The 16,398-nt window shown below is 62.7% G+C and overlaps 7 protein-coding genes across 7 annotated transcripts in view; 4 read left to right on the forward strand and 3 right to left on the reverse strand.

The window, feature by feature from the left end:
• Nucleotides 1–838: 838 nt before the first annotated feature.
• Nucleotides 839–2,032, forward strand: EMIHUDRAFT_207392 (hypothetical protein; the record flags this gene model as incomplete). The annotated part of the gene is made up of 6 exons (XM_005774602.1): nt 839–855; nt 969–1,026; nt 1,098–1,195; nt 1,264–1,444; nt 1,588–1,925; nt 2,005–2,032. The coding sequence occupies 6 exons, from the start codon at nt 839–841 to the stop codon at nt 2,030–2,032; spliced, it is 720 nt and encodes a 239-aa protein (XP_005774659.1).
• Nucleotides 2,033–2,675: 643 nt separating this feature from the next.
• Nucleotides 2,676–3,796, reverse strand: EMIHUDRAFT_207393 (hypothetical protein; the record flags this gene model as incomplete). The annotated part of the gene is made up of 3 exons (XM_005774603.1): nt 2,676–2,924; nt 3,131–3,340; nt 3,416–3,796. The coding sequence occupies 3 exons, from the start codon at nt 3,794–3,796 to the stop codon at nt 2,676–2,678; spliced, it is 840 nt and encodes a 279-aa protein (XP_005774660.1).
• A 1,722-nt stretch (nt 3,797–5,518) lies between these two features.
• On the forward strand, nt 5,519–7,111 carry EMIHUDRAFT_463686 (hypothetical protein). The gene is made up of 5 exons (XM_005774604.1): nt 5,519–6,022; nt 6,092–6,272; nt 6,441–6,577; nt 6,648–6,704; nt 6,737–7,111. The coding sequence occupies exons 1-5, from the start codon at nt 5,621–5,623 to the stop codon at nt 6,980–6,982; spliced, it is 1,023 nt and encodes a 340-aa protein (XP_005774661.1). The 5' UTR covers nt 5,519–5,620; the 3' UTR covers nt 6,983–7,111.
• Nucleotides 7,112–7,395: 284 nt separating this feature from the next.
• EMIHUDRAFT_207395 (hypothetical protein) lies at nt 7,396–7,809 on the reverse strand (the record flags this gene model as incomplete). The annotated part of the gene is made up of 1 exon (XM_005774605.1): nt 7,396–7,809. One exon carries the CDS (start codon nt 7,807–7,809, stop codon nt 7,396–7,398), a length of 414 nt encoding a protein of 137 aa, XP_005774662.1.
• Nucleotides 7,810–9,665: 1,856 nt separating this feature from the next.
• On the reverse strand, nt 9,666–10,781 carry EMIHUDRAFT_101388 (hypothetical protein; the record flags this gene model as incomplete). Its single annotated transcript, XM_005774606.1, has 3 exons — nt 9,666–10,250; nt 10,324–10,433; nt 10,502–10,781. 3 exons carry the CDS (start codon nt 10,779–10,781, stop codon nt 9,666–9,668), a joined length of 975 nt encoding a protein of 324 aa, XP_005774663.1.
• Nucleotides 10,782–14,178: 3,397 nt separating this feature from the next.
• EMIHUDRAFT_207399 (hypothetical protein) lies at nt 14,179–15,003 on the forward strand (the record flags this gene model as incomplete). Its single annotated transcript, XM_005774607.1, has 1 exon — nt 14,179–15,003. One exon carries the CDS (start codon nt 14,179–14,181, stop codon nt 15,001–15,003), a length of 825 nt encoding a protein of 274 aa, XP_005774664.1.
• Nucleotides 15,004–15,706: 703 nt separating this feature from the next.
• EMIHUDRAFT_310388 (hypothetical protein) overlaps nt 15,707–16,398 on the forward strand; it is a gene marked incomplete at both ends in the record, with an annotated part of 1,038 nt that continues 346 nt past the window's right edge. Inside the window, 2 exons of the mRNA XM_005774608.1 lie at nt 15,707–15,709; nt 16,094–16,387. Coding sequence (XP_005774665.1) covers nt 15,707–15,709; nt 16,094–16,387 — 297 coding nt within the window. The remainder of the gene's footprint in view (nt 15,710–16,093; nt 16,388–16,398) is intronic.

Here is a 16,398-nt window from a genome sequence, read left to right on the forward strand (position 1 = left end):
GCGGCGCGGAGCACTGGAGGTTCACATCTGCCACCACGCCGATCGCGAGAAGCGCAGCGAGGCTCATGTGGCAGGCTCCTGAAGCCGGTGCTGGGCCTCCGCCCGTCACGAAGTTTGCGCTGGCATTGCCAAAGGCGATAAAGGAAAATCGTTGCTGTTCATTGAGGGGGGGGTCACAACAAACACGGTTCAGGATTGAGGTACACGCATAAGAACCTCTATTTGTTCGCTGAACGCTGGAGCGCGTGTTCCCATCTACGAGATCGCGTCGAGCCACGCAAAGCAGCCTCTGCGCCGCGTCAGCGTTGGGTCGATCTCGACGAGAGGAATCTCGTTTGCCGTTGCGTTGTGAGCTCGAAGGAAGTGGCGGTGTACCGCTCTGATCGCGGCGAGCTTGTCTACCAGCTGCTGAGGGCTGCTCTCCCCACCCACGCGTGCATAGAAGATCGCTTGCACCGAGTGGGGCAGCTGCTGCTCGTAGGCGCGGAAGTCTAGGATCACCTCATTGTGATGGTCAACCCGACCACCTTGCAGCGCGGACTGAAGCGATGTCGACGGACAGCGGACACCCCCTTCAGCGGGCTGCTGATGTCGCGGTGGCGGCTTTCGACGCGGCTCAACACCCGGGCGGGCCGCGCGGGAGCATCGGCCGCCGCCGCCCTCCCCGAGCAGACCGCCACGTGCTGCGCAAGGCGAAGCGTTGCGCGGCAGGCACGGGCAGCAGCAAATGCAGCCGCAGGTGCTGAGGTGCAGGAGGGCGCGCCCATCCGCCGGGAAGGCGCACTCGAGCCGGGCGTACCTCGGGTGGAGGACAAGGCCGAGCTTGGTGTGACCAACGATGCTCCACAGTGCTCGGTGGGCAGGATTGAGGACAGAAGCCGACCAGTGGGCCAGCTGTTCCCTGCGAGGAAGTAGCCACGCCTCCTCCTCGTAGACTCCCGCGCTCCACGCCGAGCTGTTGAATACAGAGACGAGAACGCCGGCACGGGCGAGGTCGCTCGTTGCGCCGCCAGCGGCGAAGCGGCGGTTGAGCTCGGCAACGACGCCGCCTGCGCTGGCCGAGGAGACGTTTGGTGCGCAGACTGCTGGAGCCGCAGGCCGCACGCGAGGCAGCGCCCACCGGTTCGTCCTCGCTGGCATGCTGGCCCAAGCGCATCGATGCAACTTTCGGTAACATTGAGCGGGACGGACGACGGTCCGCACCCTGACGAGGCACGCCGCTCCTCGAGGAACGATGAGCTTAGGGGCATCCATGGCGATTAGTGCCGGCTCGGTGTTCGCGGACGCTTCGGCGTCTTCGCCGATGTCGCCGCAGTTGAAGAGCCCCGGCAGTGTTCCAACCTTTAACTCACCCTCTGAATCGCCTGCGGCCCGCAAAAAGTGGAAGCCTTCGCCTACTCTATGGCAGCGCCTGGCCGCACAAGCAGAGTCCATCATGCATCAGGTTGTTACCTGCTGCTCAAAGGTGCGACTTCCCAGCGGCTTTGCCCTTCCCGTCTCTGTGGCCATGCAATGCCAACCCGCCCCTGCACACTGCCAATGCCAACGCACGAGATGATCGCTCAGCTGTGCGTGTCCGCTCCCCAGGACCCCCGTGACAAGAGCTATCTCGTCCGAGTGCCGACGTACCCGTTCGTCACCGAGGGAGAGAGAGAAAAGGATGAGGCGGAGGTGGTCGCGGAGGAGGAGGCGTTGGTGTCTTCACCGTCGGCGTTGAGTGCGAGCCCAAGGACCACGTTCCGGCCGAGCCTGCGCAACCACGAGCAGTTTGAGGCGGTTCTGAGCGCACAGTTCCGTGCCGTCACAGAACGGCGAGGGAAGAGGAGGGAGCGGAAAGAGTTTGAAAAGGTCCGAAAGAAGGACCGACTGACGGAGCAGCCAGAGCACCGCTCGAACGACATCAAGGTGGCTGCCCTGGCCGCAAAGTTCCCTGCTCGACTCAAGGAGCGGCATCAAGCTCACCTCGCTGAGATATCAGAAAAGGCCAGCGACGACACACTGCAGGCTGCCGCAGCAGCGGTGGCCACCATAGTGGCCTCCAACCACGCAGAGCCACAGGGAGGGCCGCCGGCAGAGCCAGAGGGAGCGCCGTCAGACGTGGTGCGCCTCTCGGCAGATGCAGCAGCGGCACGGGGCAGGTGATGGCCGACGTTTCCATTCACACACCGACCCGCGCGTCAAACGTGTGGAGCGGTAGCGCAAACGGCGGCGCACCGGCAGCGGGCAGGCCCCGCATCTCAGAGTCAGACGTCACCCAGAGCTCGTCCCCGCACACTCGCTCGTCCCGGTTGTCGGGGGACTCGTCGCGCACGAGCGTAGGTGCACTTGTAGGAACAGGGCCGCTGACAGGGGCCTCTGTGGAAGGGAAAACGTTCGAGTCAGCCGCTCACAGCCCCCCTCTTACAGTTAAACACTCTAACACCCCTCACCGAACACAGCTAAAAGAGGCACACACACTTATGTCATACACGCGAGAGAACTGTGAGCTTATAATCTCACACGACGCGACACGAGCGAGAGACCCGCCGAATCTGCAATCAATCGACCCACAATAGATAGGGGAGTGGGCTCTTGATTGACGCCGGCGGGCAACAACACAGACGATGATCATGAGGGCGGTCCACCGATTTGATCCCCCGGCTCTCGGGCCGACGATTGATCCCCCCGCAGCCGCCTCAGGACACGGCGCTGGTGGCGACCTTTGCGAGCCGCACTCTCGGCTTCTCCTCGACGGCCCTGCTCGGGCGGCCAAGCGCGAGGAGCTTCTCGACGACCGAGAACTGGATCGCCTGGCTCATAAAGAGGCGCGCCGCGCGCGCCTGCAGCCCCGCGCCGAGCGCAGAGAGCCCTCTCTCCGCCACAACTTCGCGCATCGCGCCGAGCATCCCCACCCCGCCGTTGCCCGACTGGATGCGCGACTTGACCTGCGGGGAGGGTGGTGGGGTACATGGTCAGGGGAGGGGAGGGTGAGGTCAGCTGCATTCGAAGTGCAAGGTGCGCATGGGTGAGTATGCGTGCGTGCGTGCGTGCGTGCGTGCGTGCGTGCGTGCGTGCGTGCGTGTGATGGGCGCGTAGCGGGGACGGGAAGGAGGCGTCTAGGAGGTGTATCCGAGCTGTCTCGGGAGCGCACCACGTCAATCGGGTTGTTTAGGACGGCGGAGAGGAAGCCGCCGACGCCGCCAGAGATGAATGTGACCCAGGAGGGGGCGGAGCGCTTCTCGTACCCCAGCCCGCCGCACAGGCTCCCCTTGACGCTGTCCAGGAAGAAGAAGCGCATCGCCACCGAGGTGGCCTGGCGCGCCGCCGTCGCGCCCGCTCCCACATATAGGCCCGCCACGCCCTGCTCGCGCAGCAGCGAGAGGGCCGAGGGTGCAACGTCGGTGGCGCCCCGCCCCGCCCGCGCCTGCTTGAGCACCTTGACCCGCTCGGTCGGCGCCGTCCATAGAAGAGCCTCCGCCAGCCCGGCGCCGAGCCCGCAGACGCCCGACCACACTGCCGGCCGCTGCGTGCGGTCTATTCCCGCGGCGTCGACGGCCTTGACGAGGACGTCGAACATGCAGAAGCGCACCGCAGCCTTGCCCGACGCCTGCAGCAGGAAGGGACCGAACCCATAGTACAGGCCCGCCGCGCCGTCGTGCCGCAGGATCGTCCGGACGCAGGACACGACCGAGGCGTGCCGGTTGATCTGCATCTGCGTCTTGACTGTGTCGAGCGGCATAGTAATGCACGTGTCCAGCGCGCCGGCCGCGCCACCGGCCGCGAAGGAGAATAGCGTGGAGCGCTTCTCCGGCGCCATGTGCGCGCGGCTGGCAGTCGTGCAGTCGTGCGATGCGTCGCTGCTCACGCTCTCGGAACCTTTTCCCGGAATATTCCCTTCGCCGAGAAGAAAAAAAAGCTCAAAGGAACACGGGGACTAGACCCGACGACGACTGGCTGGGAGAATGTGTCGCAAGCGTCTCGTCGACATGTTTCACCTCCTCTGGGAGCTCCCCACAATCACAGCCGGCGAGCCACACGGACTCCACGCCGTGCATGGGGCAGATGTCGATGCGCTCAAGCAGAGCTTCAACTGGGCAGCCTCGTATCCCTCGACTGATACGCAATACTCAGCGCATACCGCGGCACAAGTGGCGCTCAACAGAGCCGCTACTCAGCGCGCTACCCGCTCTTCTCGGAGTAACGGTGTCGCAGGAGGTGGTGGAGAATGACCTCCAGACTGACCCGGAGAATCACCTCCACCCAGCCCCACCTCAGCACCCCTATTATCACTCTCTCCCCCCCCACAGTGATGAATAGTCTGTCTACCTATATCCCTATATTCCCACACCCTGTGCAGTGGCACGTCTCGCCACCTAGATCCCTAATATTGGCACTTTGGGCGCCGAATAGGCGCCCAAATAGTGGCACGTCACGGCTCCCCAACTCCCGTTGTGCAAGTTTGGCACGTCATAGTCTCTGACTGCTTTCGCTGGGCCGCCGCGCTGCGAGACAGTCGACCTCTTTGCTGTTGTGGTGTCACAACCCGGTGCATAATTGCGCCACTCCCCCCCACCGGTGTATAACTACGCCTTCGTACCTTGAATACCTTCTATCAATATGTCAGCCTCGGCTTGAGGATGGCTTTACAGCCTCACCAGCGGTCAGCAATACCGCAGAGCCGTGCACGCGGCTCACCACTCACACCTGCTGGGCACCAACCTTTGGGTCCAGATGACTATCCCTCTGCAGAAGAGGGAAGAGGGACGCCTCACGATACTCCAGAGGGCCTCGACCAGGATACTTCTTGCTGGTCAGACCACTCTGATCCCTTCCACAAACGGACACAGGTACAGGTCCCCGATGCCAGGGCTTGCCCGGCACAGCAGAGGCAGGGCTGCGAACGGATGTTGAAGCAGACATGTATCGTTGCGGCTCACAGAGGCGGTGCTGCGAACGGAGGTGAGACTGCGGCCCAAGGTGAGACTGCGGCAGCCAAAGGAGCGGCTCTGCGAGGCAAAACAAACGGGGCAGACATGTCTCGTTGCGGGGCTGAGAACAGAGGCGGAGCTGCGGCACACAGAGGTGAAGCCGCGGCAGCTGAAGGCGCGGCTGCGTGACGCACCTTGGATCTTGAGGACGGTGCGTTGTTGGTACCGAGCAGCAGGGCGAGGGAAGCATCTAGCATGCCGTCGCCTCGCCCGCTGACGACCGGGTTTGCCTCGGACTGTGCTTGTTTCTGTCCGTTTAGGGTCTTTGTGTGGGTCTTCGTGCTCCGGGTTGGTGTGCACGGTCCGTGCGGAGAGCCTCTCCGCTGTCGTCATTGTTGTTCCGTGTCTTAGTGTAGCAGAAGTTCGGTCGCACTTTCACGCCGAGGGGCTAGCGAGCCCCATCCCGCTCGACCGGGCGTCTACTTGGGTTTGTCCGCGACACATCGCGGGGAGATACACGCCCCCTCTCTCGCGCGGCACGGGGTGCCCATCCAATATCACCCCCCGTCGGGGCGTGAAGACCAAGCCGAGACTTGCTCGTTACCATATCGCTGCTCGCCTTCACCGCGCTGCTGGGCTATCATCACCGCGCTGCTGTGTGCCCTTCCAGCCAAGCTCTTCGCGTGTCGACAGCTGGCCGCGCAACGAGCACCATGGCGAGCTCGCTCGGCGACGCTGGCATCACCGGCACCACGCTAGAGATGCTGGCGGCCAAGAAGACGGGTCCGATGCCGTGCGGCAGGAGCTGGAAGGGTCTGCCGGTCCCATTCTTCTTCCGCGAAGACTCGGCGGAGGCGTTCAAAGCCCTCGACATGCGGCCGGACGATGTCGTGTGCAGCTCGCCCGTCAAGGCGGGCACGTCGTGGCTGCACAAGATCCTGACTCTGCTGCTGCACGGCTTGGACGACGAGGGCAGGCCGATCCCAGTGTCCAGCCCGGTCGTCGAATCGCTCCTCAAGATGCAGATCTACCCAGAGGCCTGCCCGATGGAGCCTCCGGCCGAGCCGGTGCCAATCGCCGGCCTGGTCAGTTACCCTCTTCTCGTGGGCATGCCGGCACCGGGTTCGACGCGCTACGACCGCCTTCTGGGAGCCTGGTGGAAGGCCCACTCAACGTCCCCATAGGCGCCGCGGCTCTTCACGACCCACCTGTTTGGCGACCTCCTGCCCGCGCGGCTGATGGAGCCTGCCGGCACGGGCAGGCTGATCGTGTGCCTGCGCAACCCAAAGGATGTCCTCACCTCGCTCCACTTCTTCCGCGGCGAGGCCAAGGACGGCTGGCGGGGCAACGAGCACGGCCTCCAGGGTCCTAGATGTGGAATACAGGTCCTAGTGTTCCAACCCGCGAGAGGACGCGTATTCAGCCGTGTTCAGCTCTCTGCATTCGTGCCCACTGCCTTCGCGGCTTTGTCCTCGCGTGGTGCTCTGAATGCACTGCACGATACCGGGGTCGCTCGCTGTCTTCATACTGCAGGCCCGGGGTCGCTCCCGCGCTTCTGCTCGCCGCAATGCCCGAACGCGTACGGCAGCGTCTTTGAGTGGATGCTCGCGACCGAGCGCGCCATCGCACCGCTCGCCGCGTCGGGCCGCGTCCTGGTCGTCTACTACGAGGTGCGAGGAGCAGCAGCCGGGCGCCGGGCGCGGCTTGTGTTTTAGCTGACCGCCTCCCCCTGCGGAATAGGACCTCAAGCTCGACCTCGAGGCGCGGCACGACCGCATCGCCCGCCTCTCCAGGTCCGTCCACGAGCCTTCCGCGAACCTTCCATACAGGCGCAGCTCGACCGGATCGCCGCCTTCCTCGGCCGGCCGCTCACGCCCGCGAAGCGCGCCGCGCTCGCCGAGGCGGTCTCGTTTCGGAGCATGGCGGGCCACGTGACGCAGCGCAAGGGCGAGGTCGGCGACTGGAAGAACCACCTCGACGACGCGGCGTGGAAGCTCGTCGACGACACGGTCGTTGAGACGGGCCTCGCCGCGTGCGCGCTGTACGCGCCGCTCGCGCGGTACGCGAGGCGGTGATGCTTCAGGCAGTTTCGCTCTGTTGTGTGCATGCATGTACCGTGAGCGCGAGAGCCGAGAGCCCCTGTCTCTGCCACTATACCGTATACGACAGCTTAGCGTGTCTGAGAACTCAGAGTACAGAGACTGAGTCTGGTGAGTGCTGACAGACACAGAGTGGTGTGTCTCGTCTCTTTTTAGTATCTGGGTCGAGCTCGAGGTATCCGTTGTCGCGTGTGGCGGTACTCTGCTCAGTATCTTGTCAGGGTCGCCTAGAGTATGGAGATCTCTACACACAGTCGCAGAACGAACGCTTGTACAATAACATGCTCGGACACACATGAGACACAACCGGCGGCTCTCTCACTCACGCACACACGCGTAACGTATCTCGAGACACGCAGTCTCGGATACGTCCTCCACGTCTCCCACCTCTACAAGGAGCTAAGCAACAGCGGGATGGTCGAGCTCACCTCGGGAGGAAGCATCAGGCACAGCGAGCACACAGCTTCGTCGAGCAGCAGGCGCGGCGGCAGCACTTGTGCGAGCACGACAGCTCGCGTGAGTTGCATTGCAAACGAGACGAGAAGCGAGCAGTAGAGTCCAGCCCAAATGACTTCGGCGGAGGCGTAGTCCTCCCGCGCCAGGCGCTTGAAGTAGTCCAGCCCCGGCACTCGCGATGGCGACGGGTCGAGAGGGTCGAGCGCGTGCTTGTCGAGCGCAGTCGAGAGAGTGTCGAGAAGCCCGAGCTGCTTGTTGTGCGCGTGTTCGCTGGTCGGAGGCTTGTTGGGCAACGGCGTGCGGGTAACGGGAAGCAGCGAGGCGGCAACGACAAGGAGAGAGAGCATATACAGACGAGAAGGCGGCAAACAGGTGTCGTTGCGGTATGCTTCATCAACGGAGCACACGAGAGATCCCACAATGTGATGACGCATTTGTTTTTCATTCGATCGAAGACTGGAGGAATACCCAGGTGTATATTATTTTTGCTTGGGGCGGCCCTCATGATGAAATTCTGGAAAAACCTGACCGGCCCCTGCGGTGCCCCTACCTACCTACCTACCTACCTACCTACCCTACTTATGGGAAACTAAAAAAGAAATCACCGGATGGGTGAAGGTGGGGTACTATACCAACTGAAGTGATGGTTGGTGGTACTCTCCTGCAACCACAGTCCTTCCTGTGACATGGCAGGCCACTCTCAGGCCCTACAAAACATCAGATCACCCACTTGGGGAGGGTTGACATCGTGATTTCCGCGGAAAATTTCTTTTTCTGCTGTGAAAATTCCGGCGTGAAGAGAGGGAAAAACCCGACGGGAGGGCCCAGACCTACCCTACCTACCCCGTCATGAGGGCCGCCCCAAGCAAAAATAATATACACCTGGAATACCAAGACCACAACAAACTCAATAACAAACTCAAGAGCATCCCAAGTGCAATCAACCTAGAGAGAAGGTTTTCAAAAACAAAAAGCTCTCTCTCAAGCTACTCGCTTAGTGTGGGTAAACCATAAAAGTAGGTTTGAATTCGTCCACGTAAGGCTTGGTGAGTGGTTGGGGTGGCCTCAGGCATCCCCAAGGGAGCCTCTGCGGTGCCACATAAGCAGCTTAGTGATTGTCGAGACTTTAAAGTATTCGTTTGCAGATCTCGCAAACAAGACAGACGGTACTATGGTCACCAGTAAACCATAATTCGACTTTGAGGGATCATATCTCAAAAAGCCGGGAGATAGCATAGCCTTATTGTTGCATATTATGCCACATAAGGTCAAACTCGACCCCACAAGCATCAAGAACCCGATGCTCCGGCTCGACTGTGCCGGCACACTGCCTCCTCGCGCCAGCTGCTCGCAGGCCGTCGCGGCCCGTGGTGCACCAGAGAGAGAGGTCGACACGTTGCCCCCGCCGGCGAGTCCGCGCGGCTCAGGCCGGCCAGAAGGTGTGTGGTGGCGGCACCGTGGCAGGATTGCGGAGAAGAGCTCGCCGAACGCGAGCAGCAGATGGCCAAAGTGTGCCAGCGCGAGAGCCTCGCGAGCGGGCGCAGAAGGAGCTCGCCGTGACACGATGCCGGGCGGTGGTGGTGCTCTGGCGACTGTGCACAGTGGGAAAAGTCAGGCTGCAACAGGGCAGCACGATGGTAGTGCCCTGCTGCAGCCTGGCCTGACATGCACAGGGCGAACAGAGTCGGTACTATCGTCCGGCGCTCGTCGTCGAATCTGGGCGAACTTCGACCGCCGCCACAGCTCGCCACGAGCACGCAGCGACAAAATGTTGACTGTACGGAAGTTGAGGCTGGTCGAGAGGAAAGGGCTGCCGTGCGAGCCGGCAGCAGGTCGGCTCGGCGTGGACTGACGCGGCGACTTTTTATGGGCTTCTCTGTTCATAGTACCGTATACGGTACTATGGTTTACCCACACTAAGCGAGTATCCGCCCGTGCGTAAGTAACACCCCCCCCCCCCCCCCAGGTAGGCGGAAACTCAGTTTCAACGCCTCGCCACAACGGAATTCACAAGGGGGTCTGCATTTGGTTTTATTTCCTTTTTAGAGCGGGGGTCAAAAAAGAGTTTGGGCCCCTGGGGTTGGAAGCAAGGGGCTTTTTGACAAAAAGCGGTCCCAGCCTCTTTTTTTGAACGAAGGCCCCCCCCGGCCCCCCCCCGAAAGCAAAAAACTGCGATGTGGCCCCCCCCCCCCCCCCCCGTTGGCTAAGGCGCCGCGGCCGTCGCTGCCGCAGCGGCCGCGACGCGCTCGGCGGCGGCGGCGGCGGCAGAGGCGGCCTGGTCGGCGGTGGCCTTGCGCTTGGCCGCCGCCGTCACCCTGCCCTGGTCCGCCACCGAATTCTCGGCCTTGCGCTTCGCCTCAACCTTCGCCTTGAGCGCCTCGTTCGCGTCCGCCTGCTTCTGGCGGAGGGCCGCCTGCTGCTGCTCCGCCGCAGCCTTCTGCGCCTCCTTCTCCTTCTTGGACTTGGCGACTGCGTCTGCGGTCCTCTTGTCGGCCGCCTTCTTGTTGGCGGCCCGCATCTTCTGGAGAGCCTCAGCGTCCTTGCTTGGCGGGAAGGCGGGCGCTGCCTTCGCCGCCGCGGGTGCGGCCTTGGCTGCGGCCGCAGGCTTTTGCGGCGGCGGCGGCGCGGCCGCCTTCTTCTTTGGCGCCTCGGACGCCTTCGCCTTGGGCTCCCCGGCGGCCGTCTTCTTCGCGTCGGCCGCCTTGGCAGCTGTCTCCGCCTCCGCCTTCGCCTTGGCCTCCTCGGCCGCCTTGGCCTCCTCGGCCGCCTTCTTCTTCGCCGCCGCAGCCTGCAGCCGCGGGAGGCGACGAGGGTGAGCGACGCCTGCTGTGGCAGTGTGTCATGCGTCGGCGAGCGACGACCTTCTTCTCCGCCTCCAGCTTGGCCACTTTGGCCGCGCCCTCTTTCCGCTCCTGCACCGCGAGCGGTGAGATGCCGTCCGCAAACTTGAACGGAGTGAGCTTGCCGGGACCTGTCGAGGGGTGCAGCCGCGCTCACAGCCGTGCCCAGAAAGACTTAGCTAGAATTGCGGGCGAGCACCGCTGAGGTAAAGGGCGATGAGGAAGGTGACGGGCAGCCCCACCGCGCCGGTGGCAATCACGCCGAGACCCAGAACGTTGGGCTTGGCGTCTGTGGCGGACCGCGAGAGCTTTGCCTGCCGCTCCCTCTCGGCCTGTCTGTCAAAGTTCCCGGTGAAGAATTGGGCGGAGACTGGCGGCACGCGCGAGGTACAAACAGCACGCGCGGAACCTACCAGGAAGCTGTCGCACACGCCGAGAAGGCAGGCGGAGAGAAGGAGAGACAGGAGTCGGGCCCACATTCTGATCTTGGGACAGACGGTGCCAATGCAGTGCCAGGCAAAAAGAATCTTGCGGTCGCTCGCACAAAAAGAACTAGCAGGATTTCCGTTTTATTTAAAATAATTGAAGTTGCTTTCACATCGGTGGCTTGTTCATCTCACAAACAAGAAATCGACTCGCGAGTGCCAAGCTCGTGCCAACCTAGTTACCACGGCCGGCCGATGCTCCTCCCTCCGTCGCTGCTCCTGCACTCCGGCCGCCGCTGCCGCACACCGACCGTCGCCAGCGGCGGCGGCGCCTCCTCTGCGTCAAAGACGGAAGGTGTGGATCAGCACTGCGTGGTCTGACCAAGATGAAGCAACAGCTGTGCATCGTGCTGTTGGGACTTGATTGCCGCGTGTAGCAGGAGGCCAGCTCGTGCGCGCGCTCGTCGCTCCGAAAACAGGCCCGACGCCAGGCGTATCTCGGCGACGACCGCCTCAATAGACGGCATGGGCAGCACGACGGCGCTCACTGGCAGCAATAGTAGGGCGGCATGGCAGCAGCCACACCGAAAACGGACGGAGGGTGGGTGACCTGATCACCCATACCGAGGGGCCCCGCGCAGCGTGAGTGCCGGTGAGGGGTGGAGTGCAGGTATGGCGCTGGTGGCTGCGGCTCCCACAGCCGTCGAAGTGTCTGCGCCTACGCATACGGAGAAGGGGAGTCAAAATCGACGCCCCCCTTGCTCGTGAGCTGGCAGCACCTTGCAGGCGCACCTCACTACCGCCCCATTGCTGTTCATGTTGCGACTCCGGGCCGGAACGAACTTTGAAAGCGTAGCCCTCAACTCTGCTCGACAACGCATTTGGGTTGGGTCGTACATGGGTACGTGGATGATGCGGGGTTGCTACTCACCTCCGGCATGCTGCCGCTTGCCTGTCCTCGAGGTGCACCAGGCTCTCGATCGTTGTACGCTTCTTGATCCACTTACGCAACTGCGTCTGCGGGGGCCAAGGAGGGGAGTGGGAAGGGCGGGGCTGCACCACACGGCTCGGTGGCCACGGTCGCAGTCCAGTGAAAGAAGGTGCACCCGCACCGGCTCGACGCCAGGGTGGTTGCGGCAAGTTGGCTTGATGCGGCACGACTCTGGGCATGCGAGCGCTTCGCGAACGACGCGGAGCTTGAACGCCGCCGAGTAGACGGCACGCGATCGGCGAGCCCTCGCCTCCCGGAGGGACATTGCTCGCAAGTAGCACGCCACGGGCACACCTGGATGAACCTCGGCAAGCCAACTCTTTGTCGCGACTGGGTGCCCTTAGTGTCCGTCCGTCCCTCCATCCACCTCGGACCGAGGTATTCGTCTTGATCATTCCCATCTTTGTGTGTGGATTCGAACCACCGCCGGGATGGGCTAGCCCATCTTGAGCACTTGAGCACTGGATAGGGCCGATTCCGCGTGGTACGGGACCCCTCGATCGTCTCGCCCTCCCTCACTGGTGTGTTCATCGGGGGGGGTCATAACAAACACGGTACAGGATCGAGGTGCACGCTGCCGAAGCAGTGTCGTCCCCCCTCTCCCCAACGGCGATGGCGGTGTGACCGATCGAGCTACAAGAGGAGCTTGTTCAGCAGGATCAGGACCGTCGGATGCACTACCTCACTGGGCCTGAGAACATCGCGCGACCAGCCCCTCACCACTCCGGGTTTGCGTGGAGTCGAACCACTCCGGTATGAGCCCATCTGAATAATTCTCCACTTTCCTAATGGAAAGTTCACGTCATGACGGTTAAAACGGCTGTTAACGGTCGCGACGTGGTCAATCAATATGTCGTGACAGCGGCTGCGAAACGACAGCAGCAACGACGGCAGCAACGATAGCTGGTGACAGCTGGTGACAGCTGGGTGGGAGAGAGAGAGAGAGAGTTTGTTCAGCTGGTGACAGCCAGCTGCCAGGGAGGAGTGAAAGGCACCCAGGAACAGTGACAGCCATAGTGACAGTGACAGTGAAGCCAGTGAACGCCAGCGACAGGCGGTGACAATGTCAGCGCGGGACCCTGCGAGTGACAGCGACAGCGACAGCGACAGCGACAGCGACAGCGACAGCGAGGCAGCGCCAGCGCCACAGTGAGGCAGCCATAGCCCTAGTGACAGGCACCAGCAAAGGGGCCCAACCGCCCACCCACCCATCTGTGCATTACACCCCATGGACTAAAATAAGACACCGGTGCGCGTGGATGTAGCTCTCAGCGCTTGATGCACAGCAGCGTTTGTACGGCGCACACCATTTTGCAAAACTCCTGCTCCTCTACCTCAGAATTTCTCTGTGTAGGGCGAGCCTGCTTTCTTAGCAGAGCCGAGCTCTCTACATGAGAGTTCCTGATCAACGCCTTGTGGCTCGGCAATGGCCAAGAGGTTCAATACCCGAGGTGTGTTGCTCAATGCTCTGCGCGTTTGCTTGCGAAGTGGATATCAAGGTCCCAATCCTCGCGGTTGATGATTGACGCCGTTCGCTCGCGTGAGATTTTTGAGCGGCAGATGAACCAGCGCTGGAGCCCATCACGGCACATGCTGGAGGAAGGAGGGCAAGGGTTTTGCAGATTCTGTGACTCACGCCCGCTGCTGACGGTGCGTGGCTACTGTTGAGAGGGTTTCTCATGTGGCGTCGGGCGTGCGAGTGAGCGGTCGCGCGCGCGTGCGTGTATATCTTGAGTGTCCTGTCTCTCTCGTTAGTGGCACCACATCCCATTGTGACACTGTCCTGCGGGGGTGCTCATGAGAGCAGCAATGACAGCAGCAATGACAGCAGCAACGACAGCGACGACAGCAGCAATGACAGCAGGAATGACAGCCGCGCAATTACAGCAGCAGTCACAGTTGGACCAGTCGGGGGATGGTTACGACAGCAGCAATGACAGCAACGACAGCAGCAACGACAGCTGGTGACAGCTGGTGACAGCTGGTGACAGCTGGTGACAGCTGGTGACAGCTGGTGACAGCTGGTGACAGCTGGTGACAGCTGGTGACAGCTGGTGACAGGTAGGTGTCACTGTCGCTGTCGTTTGCTGTCACGACAGCTGGGAGCTGTCGTGACAGCGGCTAACGGTCGTGACAGCGGCTAACCGTCATGACGTGAACTTTCCATAGTCTCTGAACGCAGACAGAGGGCTCGGGCGGAGCGCGTGGCGGGAGGGGGCAGGCAGGGGAAGGGCGTTTGCGCCTGCGACTACTCAGAAGGTAATCGTGCTTGTGTCTCTCAAAAAAAGAAAACGCGCGTCCGGTGCCAAGCTCGTGCCAAACTAGTCCCACCCGATGCTTTTCCCTCCGTCGCTGCTCTGCACTGCTGCCACTGCTGCCGCACACCTACTGTCACCAGCGGCGGTGGCGCCTCCTCTGTGGACGCTCCGCCTCTCGATCGGCCGCGAGATTAGAACTTCCATGCCCGAGGAGTGGGGACGGTCGGGAAAGCGCCTGCCGCTCAGGCTCGACGTCGCCGTCTCGTCGGAGGCCTCGCCTGCTCACTGCCGGCGAGTGGGCTCCTCCTGCTCACTGCTTCCCTGCTCTAGCGACGTGTGCGTTCGAGGCTTCGATGGCGAGGCGAACTTCCCGATGAGCGCTGGCGGCTGGCGGCGGGAGGGGAGCAGTCTCCAATTCTGGCTCGAGTTTCCGGACGGCGTGACGCGCGGCGGCGCCGGCCCTGCGTGGCCACAGGCCGAGTCGCCCGACGTGCACCTGCCCGCGGGCCGCCTCTTCTTTGAGGGATCGATAGAAGCGGCGGAAGGCGGACAGGGAGGGAGCTGGCCGGGAGCAGAGCCCGCAGCGGTGCGGATACGGCCCGGGGCGCTGCTCGTCAAGCGGGTTGGCCCAGTCGGGGAGCTGGCCTTTGGCTTTGGCCACCACTACACCTCCGTCGGCACCTGGTCGGCCGAGCCCGTCTCGCCGGTGGCGGCGCAGCCGCAGGCACAGTCTGGTGCGCGGCGCGCGCCTGTGGAGCCCTCGCCGCTCATACAGCAGCGCGTGCAGGCGCTGCTGCGGGACCCGTCGAGCGCGACGCTGTTCGACGTCCTCCACTGCCCGATGCGGGTGAGCCGCGAGGCGCAGAAGACTGTCGCCCTCCTCGGCGTCGGGTCTGCTCTCGGCTACGTCTACCTCACGGCCAACTCGGTCCAGTCGCCGCTGACGGGCGCCCTGTTTGTGGAGGGGTGGGCGGTGGAGGCCGCGCTCCTCCTCGTCTTGCTGACCCGCGCCGTGAACGGAGGATAGTAGGGTTTCACTTTCTCGCCGTGGGCCGTGGGGCCGAGGCGCACATGAGACGTGTAAGTATGAGACCTCCATAACAGTACTCTACGAAAAAGGAAGAAAACTCTCGCCTTACTGAGCCTAGCGCAGCGCGAACTCGCCGTCTGAGCCTAGCGCAGCGCGAACTCGCTCCTGTTCGCTGCGCAACCCTACTACCCTAGCCGAGCTCAATTTTCCAAGAAAACGCGGGGGTCCTCGCTAACGCGACAAAAGGATATCTTGGAGCACTTGGAGTGCAGTTGGTAACTCACACCCAGGGTGTGAGTGAGTATTCTTGATATGAAACCACGACGACACACACCAGTCGACTCGCATCGGTTGCCTCCATTAACGGCGGAGCTATTATCGCGCCCACACCACACCTGGCTCCAACGTGGACACGCCCATAGCTGGGGACACTACTAGGTCACCATGGCATGAAAGGCATCTCTAGCAGCGACGTTACGCATGCGCCTCCCCTCCATGCGCCACATCTCGCCAGAGATGTGTGCGACGACACACACACACACACACACACACACACACACACACACACACACACACACACACACACACACACACACACACACACACACACACACACACCCTTTGCCGGGACTGCCGGGAAAGAACCTCAAAAAGAAATCCCTCCAGCCACGCGTGGCTCGTGCTGCTCCCACCCACAGCGATGGTGAGCTTCTGCCAGCCAGCCCGGGGACACGCGCCGCGCCGCGACCCGCCGCCGGTCGTCACGCGGCCCCGTACGCGCGGCGTCCGCTGCCGCCTCCCCTCTTCCGCTGGCTTCGCCCCCACTCCGTCCCCCGACTCCCGCCACTGAGCCGAGCTGCGGTGGCCACTTGGGCGGAGAGCGCTCGTGCTTCGCGGGTTCGGTCGTCGCGGGACGCTCCCCCCCCCCTCTCCAGCGTCTACGCTCCTTTCCCCCGCCCCCCGTAACCCCGGCCGGCTCTGGGAATGCCGCGGGGGCTGCTGGGTCGGGCGCCGGCAGTGGGAGCACACGGAGCGAGCTGCGCCGCAGCAGGGTGCTGACGCGTCCGCTGCGGCCCCGGCTGCGCAGGCTGACGATGAGGAGCGCGCGGCTGAGCTGAAGAAGAAGCGCTCCTTCCGCAAGTTTTCCTTCCGCGGGATTGACCTCGACCAGATGCTCGACCTCTCAACGGAGCAGCTGATGGACATCCTGCACGCGCGCGCGCGGAGGCGCTTCTCGCGCGGGCTGCTGCTCAAGCGGCCCGTGAAGCAGCTGAAGAAGAAGCTGCTCAAGGCCAAGAAGGATTGCGGCCCGCACGACAAGCCGGATCTCTCAAAGAACGCCTTTTCCTCTCCTGGGCCTATTTTTTTTTTTTTCTTTTTTGTTGTTTCTTG

Source organism: Emiliania huxleyi (genome assembly GCF_000372725.1).
Source record: "Emiliania huxleyi CCMP1516 unplaced genomic scaffold EMIHUscaffold_31, whole genome shotgun sequence".
Classification (NCBI taxonomy): Eukaryota; Haptophyta; order Isochrysidales; family Noelaerhabdaceae; genus Emiliania; species Emiliania huxleyi.